At 33.5% G+C, this 13,376-nt stretch overlaps 1 protein-coding gene across 3 annotated transcripts in view; it reads right to left on the minus strand.

Annotated features, from left to right (window-relative positions):
* SSBP2 (single stranded DNA binding protein 2) overlaps positions 1–13,376 on the minus strand; it is a 287,990-nt gene that overhangs the window by 27,760 nt on the left and 246,854 nt on the right. For all 3 annotated transcript variants that reach the window (XM_024755704.1, XM_024755702.1, XM_024755703.1), the window contains 2 exons: positions 12,069–12,136; positions 7,099–7,147 (listed from right to left, as the gene is read on the minus strand). In XM_024755704.1, coding sequence (XP_024611472.1) covers positions 7,099–7,147; positions 12,069–12,136 — 117 coding nt within the window. The remainder of the gene's footprint in view (positions 1–7,098; positions 7,148–12,068; positions 12,137–13,376) is intronic.

The raw sequence follows: 13,376 nt of genomic DNA on the forward strand, positions 1-13,376 counted from the left end.
AAGTCTTTCAACCTTTCTGTGACACACCTAAGAATAAATAATAAAAAGGAGTATGCTAGTACAAATATGGAAAAAAACACATTATTTAAATGAAGAAAAGAAATGAAGAGACATTTAAACAAAACCAAGGTATCAAATATTTCAAAGGTCAGGTATGATGAGGACAGAAAATAAGTCATTATTTTTGGTTGGTAAGTAGAAGGTCACTAGTAACCTTCAGAATAGTACTTTTCATGGGAATTGAAACAGCTGAGAAGTCAATTCAATCAATCTTCGTCCATCACCTGTTATATTTCAGGCACTGCACTACCACATAGTAATGAAATGGAAAAGAGGATCAAGGAATTCACTGTCCAGGAGAATAGTGGTGAGGGATTCAATGTGTGAGAGACACTGGATGGTGGTTTGAGACTGAGGAAGGGTTGAGAGAAGTTTTCTATCAGTTGCCCCCTCCCAACTCTAGAGGAGTGAAAGACTGGGGGTTTTAAGGTTGTCTTGGGATTTTGTTCATTGGCACAGTGTTAGGGAAAGTTCCAGCCAATGGAAAGGGATTGATGAAAACTCCTTTAGAAAATGAATGAACAAGATATGTAGAGACATCAAGACATGGAATAAAGAGAACAGATAAAACAGTGTTGAGAACATTTCTGAGACAAGCGGAAAGAAAAACGATTAAAGGTCTTATAATATTGGAGGTAAGGGTAGAATTTGAAGAAATTTGAGTCTAATGGTGTTTTGTTTTTTTTCTTCTATAAAATATGAGACAAGTTTAGCTAATAGAGAAGGGGCCAAAGATAAGAAGTGCAGGAAAGGCAGGCGACTAAAGAAGAGTTAACAAAAATTGCTGGTCACACACATCAGTGAGGACTCAGCAGAGGTTGAAGGTTATATATTTAAATTATAACACATTATGTTATAATGTTCAAAGACTTGAAATCACCTTCAACTTCACTTTCTTTATCCTCAAGTCCAACAAGTCACCAGGTATTTTTGAGTCTATGTGAGACATTTATCTCGGCCATCCTTTCTCCACTGCTTTTACCTTAGGCTCTGACAACATTTTATAAGGTCTCTTACTATACTCTCCTAATATTGTTTCCCTATGTGTCCATTTTATATACTATCTTCCTAAAACACAGCTCTGTTCCACACAGATGATAATTACAGATTTCTCAGCATTCAGCCCTGAACACATCATGGTCCCATTTTTCTTTTTCCAGCTTTGCCTTCCAAATCTATGTTCCCAGCCACTAAGAGTCTAATAATTTTTTCTCACACATTGCCTGCATTTCCCTTTCTCTTTACTTTTGTCCAGGCCTTTCTCCACCTCTAGTGACCAGATTCTTCCCAATGTAATTAATCTCATCCCTCCACCCCTCTCCCATATGCTACACAAAATAACGATTAATATGAAATGAAAGATGAAAATGCAGATGTAGAAGATAAGCAAGACCAGAGAGGTAGGAGATCAGAATCATAGAACAAGAATCTCTTATTTGACAGATGATAAAATTAAGGGCCATATGTATTGTCTGGTTAAGCTAGACAGAAAATTCAAGAGCTGTGACAACAATCCAAATATTCTGAAATATTCTGACTCCTAATATCCATGACTGGTGCTGTGGTAGGGGGAACAGCAGAATAACAAGAAGTTTTTTGGCTTCATTAAAAAAAATGATTAGCTAAGTAGCTTTATATTTTAGCTAAGTAGCTTTCGTCAACTGTGAATTTCAAAACTACCTTAAAAGCACTGAAATTCAGTTCACCAGAAATCGCAAGGGGAACATTATTTGTGTCAGTGTAAAGTTGAAAATATTCTATTATTTTGTGATGCTCTTTAAAAAAAATGAGCATCTATTTGTACAGGGCAGAGGCTATTTGGAGTAAAATATTTGTATTTCTCTTAGGCTTAATCATTGTAGTAGATCCTCATTTTTCCTTAAAGGGGTTTTCTCTTCTATCTGTCCAGCTAGTGAGTTGATGAATACAATGCTATACTGAACGTTTGTTGTTTCTGCCTATCCCCTTTTTTGCCAACAATTCCTTGAATTCTCTTTGAACCATACCTCCCTTATTTTTCCATGTGACTCGGGTGGGGCTCAGGTAGTGGGTGTGTGACCTAGGCCTGGCCGATAGAGCGTTGTACATAACTGGTTCATGAATGGGTCTATGTACCCAAGCTAAGTGAATCCAGTTCAGTTAGTTATTCCCAATACCTGTGCTTAACTGATAGAGTTGTGCTCTTTTGTACTCAACAGGGAGCTGTGAGGATATAAATCTGGAGCTTCACAGGGCCTTCTTGACAGATGAGTGGAACAAAGGTAAGCAATGAATAGAGGCAGTGTCTGATGATGTTATTTGAATACTTGGAACCAAATGTATCCCAAAGCAAATTTATATCTGGACTTTTCAGATACATGATCCAGTAATATTCTCTTTCAATATGAGCCTGGTTTGGTTAGTTTTCTATACCTTGTAATCAAAAGTGTCTGCAGACAAAGCTAATTAAGATATTTTTGATAAAAGTGCTTGCTACTTAATGATTAGAACTTGCTTTATAGTTCAACCCAAATGGCACAGTTCTTTGTGAAAAGCATAAAAAAGAAAAAAAATGGTTGGTAGACTTGTAAATAAGCTTCCAAGTAAGAATCTGAGGCCAGTACTGTAATGCTCAGAGTGAAGGAAGTTAAAAGTAAAAAATCGTACTCTTATTTTGAATTAAAAACATAAATTTGTCCTTAAAAATGTTTCTCCTGCTGCCGTGCAAAACAGTGCCAAAAACATTTTTGATCAAAACACTTGTATATGACAAAACTATGTAAAGATAAAGATTAAGCAGATAAATAAATGTATTGTGGATAATGGTTGGTAGATTTCTCACTTTCAGAGAAGTGAAGTATAAACCTGGAAAGCAGAAAGTCTAGAATGAACTCTGTTGTACTGAATTGAAGCTGAAGCACCAGTGTGCACTCACGGGGTTTTTAAAAAATTTTATTGGATAAAAGTTGATTTACAATGTTGTGTTAGTTTCAGGTGTACAGCAAAGTGATTCAGTTATACATATACATAGATTCATTCTTTTTCAGATTCTTTTCTGATACAGGTTATCACAGAATATTGAGTAGAGTTCCCTGTGCTATACAGTAGATCCTTGTTGATTATCCATTTTATATATAGTAGTGTGTATATTTTAATCCCAAGCTCCTGATTTATCCCTCCCCTCCACGTTTCCCCTTTGGTAACCATAAGTTTGTTTTTGATATCCGTGAGTCTGTTTCTGTTTGTAAATAAGTTCATTTGTATTATTTTTAAAAAATCAGATTCCACATATGAGTTATATCATATGATATTTGTCTTTGTCTGACTTACTTCACTTAGTATGATAATCTCTAGGTCCATCCATGTTGCTGCAAATGGCATTATTTCATTCTTTTTTATGGCTGAGTAATATTCCATTGTATATATGTACCACATCTTCTTTTATCCATTCATCTGTTGATGGAAATTTAGGTTGCTTCCATGTCTTGGCTATTATAAATAGTGCTGCAGTGTGCACTCATGGTTTTAATATGTAGAGATACAGAAAGATATAGATGTGTGTGGGTGTGTGTATATACATACATCTGTATCCTAGTTCTGTTGGTTGAGAGGGTTAGAAGCTAGATTACTCCAATGGGTTCTAAATACCACTCTCCACTAAAAGGAACCAGGGACCCTTGAAAAATGGCTGTTTCCAAGGCTAAGACTGGGAAAATGTGAGCTTCAAAATGCTCAAAGAATAATGGGGTCATGTCAAAAGGACAAATGATCCAACCTGAAAGGGTTTTAACTGGACAAATCTGAAATGATTTTAGTATTAAAAAAAACTATTGGACAAGGTAAGAATCCACGAGTACCTTGGATTACATGAACGATTGGAGAAGAAAGAAAATCTCTTATAGTAGAAAGTCAACTAATAAGTGGAGAAGGAAAGAGAATTAGAAAATAGACATTCGGCAACCAACACAGCAGAAAAACGATTCAGGCGAGAGTCATCAATGGATACTAAAAGGAGCAGATTAAAGTAGGATCTTTATGATAGTGTCAAAGTATGTCTTCACAGGTTGAAAATTACAAAGGGAAAAATAGTAATTTAACAAGCTAGGAGAAACCTAACAAGCATCATCTAAGTGATCAAAGTTAACATCACAAGTAATAGATAAATCACCATCATATGCCCCCTGAAATGACGCACTGAGCAAATCACAAAATTACTTCTGTGGATTCCTGCCAAATATATATAACATGAATCTAATCGTGAGGGGCCATCAGCCAAGACCAACTTATGGGACATTCTACAAAATAACTGGCTTGCAGTCAACAAAACTCCAAGTTTACAAAAGACAAAAGTTAAGGGACCTGTTCCAGGTTAAAGGAGACAAAGAGACATGACAGATGAGTGCAGCAAGTGAACTGGGATTTTCTTTTGTTACAAAGGATATTGTTGGGGCAACTGGTGAGATCAAAATAAGGTGTACAGCTTAGAAAATGGATTACATCAATATTAATTTTTAAATTTTGATCCTTATACTATGGTTATGAAAGATGTCTTTGTTTTTAGGAAACACAAAGTATTTAAAAGAAAAAAAAGTATATAAAACATATTTGGAAACAACAAAAACAAAACAGCCAGCCACTTTAATGTGCTGCTCTGAGGAGCCAGAGGCTTACTGTATTGATACCAAATGAAAAGTATTTGTAATATTAAATATGGACAAAAAGTCCAAAGAACTTGGAATTCAAAATAATACAGATAAATTGTCACTACAACATAATCAATGGTGTTTAGGGGAAAAGAATCTCTCTTTAATACTTTTGCTTTGCTTCATGTAAACCTTATGTTTTTGCTAGAAAGTCATCAGTTGTCTTTGGTTTTTTCCTTCTCATAATCTATCATATTCAGAGGAATGCTTTTCCTTTCTGTGTTCAGGATGATGACTCCTTTCTTTTTCCAAAGAGAAAAGTATAGGTGTTCCTTCACAACTTTTCCCTATTCAAATTCTTTGGGGGGAAGTGTACCCATATGTGGTATATATTAACAGAAGGGACTGCTTTCAACTTGATTACGTGCCTACATGTGTGCTGGCCAAATGCCCATTTCACAGTGGTTGCTCAGTAGTTTGATATGCACAGCTCCTTCCCTAACACCTAGTGTTTCTCAGGGTCTAAAATAATGCAGAGCTGCTGCCCTGACACAGTACATTCTCCTATCCATGTGCTCGGCTCTGTGAAATCCCCAAGAGTTGTTTAGGTATCTAAAAACTAAAAATGATCAGAAAGCATAACTCTCTCCTCATCTCTGCCTCTACCTAATACTCTTCACTTGGATAACATACCCGCTAGGTGCAATGCACCACCTTTAGTATCATATCCTGCCCACCTTCCTTGGTGGCTTTTGGAGGATAGTATCTCCAGATAAGCGTACAAAAGGAGGTCCTGCAGGAGGTGGGCAGTGGAGGGGATGGCTGGCTGAGCTGGCAGTGAGGAAGGAGAGAGGGTCCTCTTGCTTCTAGGCAGGAAGGCTTACTAGCTAAGGTGGGTCATCGATTGTGCTTTTTAACCCAGTTTCATCAGACATGTAGATAACAGAAATTCTTTCCAGATTCTGACAATAAGAAGATTTGCAGAGTTTTCACTGTTATTAAAAAAATGTTTTTCTGCACCTTTATAGGTACTTTAATGGGGAGTTCAAAAAAGTATCTTGAGCTGCTAGTTAGATGCCTTTTAAAAGTGAAACCTTGAAATTTGAAAGGCATATATAACAAGAGGCAAATAGAAATGTGAACTAGTCAAAAGCATATAAGCAGACTAAAAGAAATTTGGAGGAGAAAAGATAGTCATATTACAACATAATCAGGTAAAATGGTATCTTAGAAGATTTGTTGAACTTAAATAGTGAACTGAAGACCCAAACGGAAGCAGCAACATCACTCTCTCCACCCCGAACAATATTATTTAATTAGCAACTGTAATAGCTATTGAAATTAAGAGATAGGCAGATAATATAAAGTAAGTGTTTTCTCTAAAAATATGACAGTTACTCAATTGAGAAGAAAGTGATTTCTGCTTTAGAATAGCAATGGATTTAGGATGATTCTTTCTATACCACCCACACCTCACTTTAAATTTTCTTTAAGTTTAAACTAACATTAAACATTGAATCAGTTTCATGTTTATTTAGCATTAAGGCCACTGCTAGTCAGTGAAGGTACCTCTGCATATTAGCAAAAGGCATCCCTTCTGGGCAGAATCCATAGACTTCACAAGTGGAAAACAGCTATATTTCAGCCTCCTTTTGACTCCCTAGACTCAGGCATCTTTGTGCCGTGCACATACTACACAAATGTACAGAGCAGAGCTCTCTCACAGATTGAAGAACTCAAGGTTTCAAAAGTCAAGAAAAAAATCTGCAGGATCATTAAATTTAAAATCATATCGATATTAATTTTAAGATTGAAAGCTTAATTTTTAACCTGTGCCTATATTTGTGACATTAATAAGAGACAAAAATATTTATGCAGTCAAATCATGGCCACAAAACTTGTAAGGAAAATTCCCATGATGTCAGATACATAGATACAAGTGTAAGGATGGCAGTTTAGCCCACAGGCACAAGGTAAATGTGTACTTCCTTCTTGGGGCAGCGAGAGAGCAAATAGGTATAACCAGAACAGCAAATATAATAATAATAACTGAGATTGATTTTATTTGGCAACTTAGTAATTATTATAGTTATTTTAGAAGGTGAATTCATTATATGATAGATAAATTTTACGATAAATGTAGGCTACCGTAGAGTATCCTTAAATCACACTACTCTATTTTTGAGGGCCTGGTAATCTACATAGAATGCATGTTTACATTAGACCTTGAAGTGAAAAAAAATCACATAATTTCAAAAGTTATACATATTTTTCTAAAAACATAAATATTTCTTTTTTGGATGATTTCTTAAAAAAAAAGGTTAATATAACCAATTGCAGGGCTTTCAAAAGCAACAGATTTTTGTTGTTAAATGCTACAAAGTGCAAAGGAAATGAAAAAAATACATATACTCACTGAGTTGGCATTTGTTGGGTTTGGCCAAGGTCTACCACCACCAGGACCCCTGTAAGACAAAATGACGAATGAAATTTTAACTGATGCTCTGAATGTTTCACAGTAAGCAATAACATCGTAAAATACAAACATTTATAATTCAGTTACCATGCAGTTCTAGTCCAGCACTGAAATTACTCTTTATATTTTCACAGCTTTTTTATTTCTAAAATCCAAAAATGTTATCATTCCCCCAAACAGCTTTCACTGTTTTACAGCTGTTTTAAACAGCTTCATCACTAATTATGAGATAAATATAAAAGATAATTGTGACAATAATAAGTGCTGCATGTATCATTCAAAATGAAAATGAAATTATTTGTGAAATATCATTATACATAAAATGATTGCTCTTAAGCTACAAATGAATAACTGTACATGGCAGGTATCTAAATTTGCCTCCTCTTCAAAAAATTGCATAGAATATCATGTTACTTTATACATCTATATATCAATCTATCTCTCGGTGCTAGTGATGATTTGGTTACTATTAAACAAGGGAAACACATTTCTTGTTTTCATAATTGTAGTTCAAGATAGTGGCCAGGGTAAATCTTGGGGAAAAATAGGAGGTAATCTATGCTAATGTATGTCAATATATTACTTCATGTTAGGGCGAGGGAGAACGTTCCTATTCTATAGCTTAAAAGGACATAAAGCTTTTAAAACAAAATTAATGCCTAATTAAATGAAACACATCTCTTGTCCATTTGCTTTTTAGTATTAAGTGTACCTGAATATATACTGCCTGATAAAAAGTAGACTACTGTCAGCAGGTCTTCTCTAATTAGAGTCACTCAAAATTCCCGTTTTCCCTCTAATCTCAATGAAAACACTGTGACATTTTTTAATTTAAAAAAAGTCCCCTGATTCTTATTCTAGGGACCTTAAACCTAAAGTTCTAAATGCTAGATAGAGGCTGTCCAAGTTAGCTATATTACCCATGTTTGCTTGGAATATTTAGAACTGTTCTGGGTATTATTTTGGGGTTCCCCAGGAATGTAAACAGCAGGGAAGGGCATGAAAAATTGTGTCCTTAGGCTCTATTAGGATGCCCAAGTGCAAGTCCCCTTTTGACTAGAACGGACTTGGTCAAAGAATCATGCATAGGGAGAAGGTGAGGGGCACGTGCATTGTCTCTGGAAATAGTTCCTCTCTAGGACAATGATGAGGACTTTACAATTAGTTACTGGAACACTTTGGAAAGGTGATTTTACGTAGAGGATTCAGTGTCTTAATGGACAGAAACTGAGGTAAAGCATAGGATATACGCTGATCAAGTAAAACACTTGACTTGTTTGACGTTAAATAAAACACAGTAAAGAAACTGGAAAATATTTATCTTAAAACAACATAAAAATATACTATATATCCAAATCATGGGAAAAATTTGTATGCAACAACATGCAGACAATCTCATATTTTGAAATATTATGTTTAAACAAGGACTGTATGAATAAGAGATATTAAATATAAAATAATTTTGTTAGTTAAAAATTTGTTTAATGTTAAATTAATGTGCTAAACTAAATGTTAAAATAATTAAACATTTTACTTAAGTAAATACAAATTAAATAAGTTGAAGTTAAATGTTAAATTTATTCTAAGAACCATAAAATACCTTTTATGCAGTTCAATTGTTTGACAAATACTAATCTAATCTCAGCTCACCATGTATTTCATATTAAGTTACATTTTAATGTAATGGGTTAAATGTTAACTCATTTGAATAAGCTAAATTTCCCCCACCATTACCATTGTGTTTGAAAACATTTTCAGTTTTGCAAATACCACTAAATAAAGTGGGGGTTATAGTAGTGAGTAATTCTATTAGAACAACTTCTTAAGTGCGGTAATTCCTACTCCTTTTGAGGGCCATCAGTATTATCAAGAGAGTAATTTACAAACTATAACACAGGCATTATTTTGAATGTACATTTCTACATAAGTATAGTTTGAAGTAGAATCAGGTTAGCCTCATTTAAAAATAAAGAGAAAAATGAAATTTAAAAGAAGTCTTTAATTTTTGGTAAGGGTGTATGGATATGATTAAATCAAGGCAACCATGACTACCAAAGAGAAAAATTCTCTTTTTTTCTGTAATTCAGTCATTTCGAGATAATAACCATACAAACTTTATAATTCTATAGGATGTGGTTTAGAACAAGAAAGTCTAGATCCTTTGAAATTATTTGTCCTCTTAGTTTCTATAAAATAGCAAGGTATACAAAGTTGAATTAGAAATATTTTAATACTGAATCCTACACTCTTTTGGAATTTGTAAAAATGTAGTTTATTTAGAAATATAATTTTCTTTAAAAAATAATCTGTAATGCATTTGAAAACATTTACATTGTGGCTGTTGTTTGTAAATTCTACTTTAAACTACTGAAATTGATATTAAATTTTTTTCTAAATATATAATACTAGTTATATAAACATTAAAAGTATACTCTTATTTTAATTTTAGGTGACACTACATATGATTTATCCTGAGTTTGGAGCATGGAAATGTAAAAATCATATCAGAATAACTATTTTCTTTAGAGGTCACCAATATTTTTTTAACAACAAAATTATCAGAATTTTGTTCCCAATGGTTTGGTGTCAATATAAGAGAGAAAGCTGCAGTTACAGACTATGGTATTTAGTTAATTTAATGACCGGGGTTTGGTATTCTTTACTGTCATTATACTTTGGTGTCAAATAACAAAAAGTGACGAGCTAAAGAAACCTCATCCAGGTATGATCCTCCAGTAGATCCCTCCTGATCCCAACACACAAATATCTTAGACTCTTAAAAACATAGCCTAAGGTAACACTATTCTAATGCCTTTTCCTTTAATTTTTAAGTTAGCCAACATGTAAAACAGTGACATGAAGGGAGCCATAATTCCAGTTAGAAATACTTACTTGCCATAATACAGTAAGATTTAGTTTGTTTTAACAATAATAAATTATGAAGTGAATTTCAATAAAATTTATTGAGTACAATGGAGACAATAATGTGTTTTATTATTAAATTCATTTTTGCTTTCTTGGGGCCAATATCAATAAGAGAATGAGTCTCTCTGGTTGGACCTTCCATACTTCACAACTTTCCCTGTTAGAGGGAAATATTTGTGATTTCATTGTCCTTGAATCCTAATTTATAGAAAACTGAAAATGGTATAAGACTCCAAATAACAGTCAACAGTAACAAATAATGGAAATTTGAGTCTGTAAAGCTTAAAGGCTCTTTAAAAAACAGATATTATATAAATAGTAAAATATTATGTAATAAAAATATTTAAAAATATCTGGGTATATTTAAATGAGAAACCCAAATATGAACAAAAATAATCATTTGAAATTTTCAGCCATACTTTTAGTCTCCATAGTCTAGGGAATTAAATGTACCCTTATGTATCTGTTTAAATGTATGTGAGAAAGGAATGAGACAATTTTAAGCAGCTATTTGAGTCTCTTAATAGTCATATGAGAATAACTTTCCTCTATACTAGCAAAACTGCGTTGATCTAAAGTCAACCACATCACTACAAAATGATATTAGATACATTCTTAACATTTAAAGAGAATTTTGGGTTGATCATAGCATTCAAAATGTATACTCCTTACCTCTATACATAGTATTCAAAATTATTCTTTAAAAGGCATTCTATTTTAAAGTCAGAATCTTAGGTAGGTAAATTTTATATGTATCTAAATCCTATTGTTAAGAGTTTCAGCTTTTGATATAAGCACAAGATATCACTCCTTTTGGTAGAAACCATTAATAAGCCTAAACCTTTGAGGAATTTAAGAAAAGTCAGACTTCATGTCTATCCATTTTTACTTTAAAAGTAAGAAGACATGATAGGAAAATTTGACCTACTTTTTCCCCTTGTTCTGTTAGTTTTGAGCCTGGCTGGTATCCACCTATTAACCTATTTTCTATTTTAGGCAAAACTGCTTTCCATGAAAATGGTTCCGGAAACTTAAACAAATCCCTATGTACATCAAAAGAGCTCACCTCAGTATATATTCAATGCTATTAAATGATGGCAGAGTTGTTTAATTTGATAGGTAGGTAACCAAAACATGGACTAATGGGAAATATATTAGAGGAGGCTACCCAGAACCCTATATAGAGCTCTTTCATTATTTCTGATAAATTTTCTTTAGGCTACATCATGGAATTGGATCCTCTAATCAATTAATGAAAGTCATTCACAAGTTCTGGGTGTATATGGAACTTTGGGGGCTAGTAAGATAATGAAAAATAAATAAAAATTCCTTAACAAATTGCATTATATTGGCTGATAGAAGCAACTACTCTCTTTGGGCTTGAAAGGCCCTTTCAGTACAAAAAACAAAAAAAACTGTTAGTTTACTCCCTAAGTGTACTTTGAATTTTCAAAAGAAAGTATACTATGGAAAGTTCTTTAATAAAGAAGAAACTACCAGAGAGACTTCTTCCTGGGTTAACAATGGTCCCAACAAAGCAAAAGTAAAGACATATATATATATTTATAAGAATTTAAAACTCATAGGAATCACGCTATATGTGTTAAAATGAACGATATTCCATCATCTACTTCTGTAAAGTCAAGTCATGGTCCTGGTGTCATCATCTCTTCATACTTTTGTATGGACTACATAAATATTATGTGCTTATTTATAAAAGACTCATTTTTATGATAAACATGAAAATCAGGCTAAAAGTTGGCATTTGAAAATGGAAAAAAATTAAGGGTTGCAAGGGAAGGAAGAAAAACATGGAGAATATGTTGTGAAAATGAAGCAAATGCTACAGCTCATGTTCAGTCCATTTATACTACAGTTTCATTTTATACTACACAGAAATTGAGCTTAAATTGTGTTACAAATTGGTGTGACTTTAGAAGACAGAAAAGAGAACACTTTACAGGATAATATAGCATTTTGCTTACATGTTCATTCCAGGCATTCCAGGGCCACCTAAAGCATTCAGTGGGGGTCTCATTGCACCTCCATAGTTCTGTAATGATAACCAAGGGTCAGACTACCACAAAACAAAAAAACAAAACCAAAGAGGAGGGGGGAAAGAAAGGAGAGCAGGTTAATGATTTCCCTACATAACTCCTGATGGGATAAGGCCTGTGCAATTCATTCTCAGAAGGGTCCACTCTTGTACTTTTGCTTCTATTTTAACAATTACTTTGGTTTGTGCCTTTTAAAAACTACATGAATATGTACAATCATTGGAGCATGTTAAGTGATTAAGGTATAGTTGCAATTATAATATTCAACATATCTTTATTAATTTCCTGATATCTGTACAACAGTGAACTTTTTCAAACAAAACATTTCATAAATCCCAAACTCTGTTTTTAAAGAAAGGACTTAGTCAACATGTTTGAAATTGTCTGACTCAGAAAAATTACATAAAGTCTGAAAACAAATAGGTGAATCCAGCATAAGAAAGTGGAATACAAACTTCTGTTCACAAAATAATATATCCAAGAGAGAGATGTACAAATATACAGATACCCAAAAATATATGAACACTAAAGTATACTTCAAATATGTATGCGTGAATTATATGACTCAACAGACTTCTGTCAATATCTATTATGTGCATTCAAAGGATAAAAACATTTTAATGTTTTAACATGCATATCAGCTTAGCTTAGTTTAGTTTCCACAAGGGCCAAAAGACTACTTTTAACATTATCATATTAATATATTTTGACATCATCAACTACTTTCATGCTCGGTTTTCTGACACCACCTGTTCCTCCAACATTTCTGATCACTCTTCTTCAATCTCCTTTGCTGGCTCCTTTTGTTTTGCTAGCTCTTAAAAATGTTGCTTTTCCCCAAGTTCTAGCCACAGCATTCTTTTAAATAAATACACATTTATGGGTACTCTTACCTGCTACCATTAGTTCAACAATTATTTATATGTTAGGAATTTCAAATCTATTTTGTCATGATGTCTCTCCTAAGCTCTTAGATAACTCATATGTTGAACTTCATATCAGCTGTTTCTATCTGGATACCATTTCACACTCAACATACCTAAAGGTAACCTCAATTTTATCTTCTCACAGCTGTGTTCTTTATATTGCCTTCCTCAGTCAGTTCTGTGGCGTCACCTTCTATGCAGCAGTCCAGGCTAAGAACCTCTGAGAGCTTGATATTTCTTCCTTTTATTTCAATTTCCATATCCAGTCAAGTTACCAAAGTCTATTGATTCTACCTGTAAAATAGCTCTT

This window comes from Neophocaena asiaeorientalis, unplaced genomic scaffold (genome assembly GCF_003031525.2).
Source record: "Neophocaena asiaeorientalis asiaeorientalis breed wild unplaced genomic scaffold, Neophocaena_asiaeorientalis_V1.1 scaffold37, whole genome shotgun sequence".
NCBI lineage: Eukaryota > Metazoa > Chordata > Mammalia > Artiodactyla > Phocoenidae > Neophocaena > Neophocaena asiaeorientalis.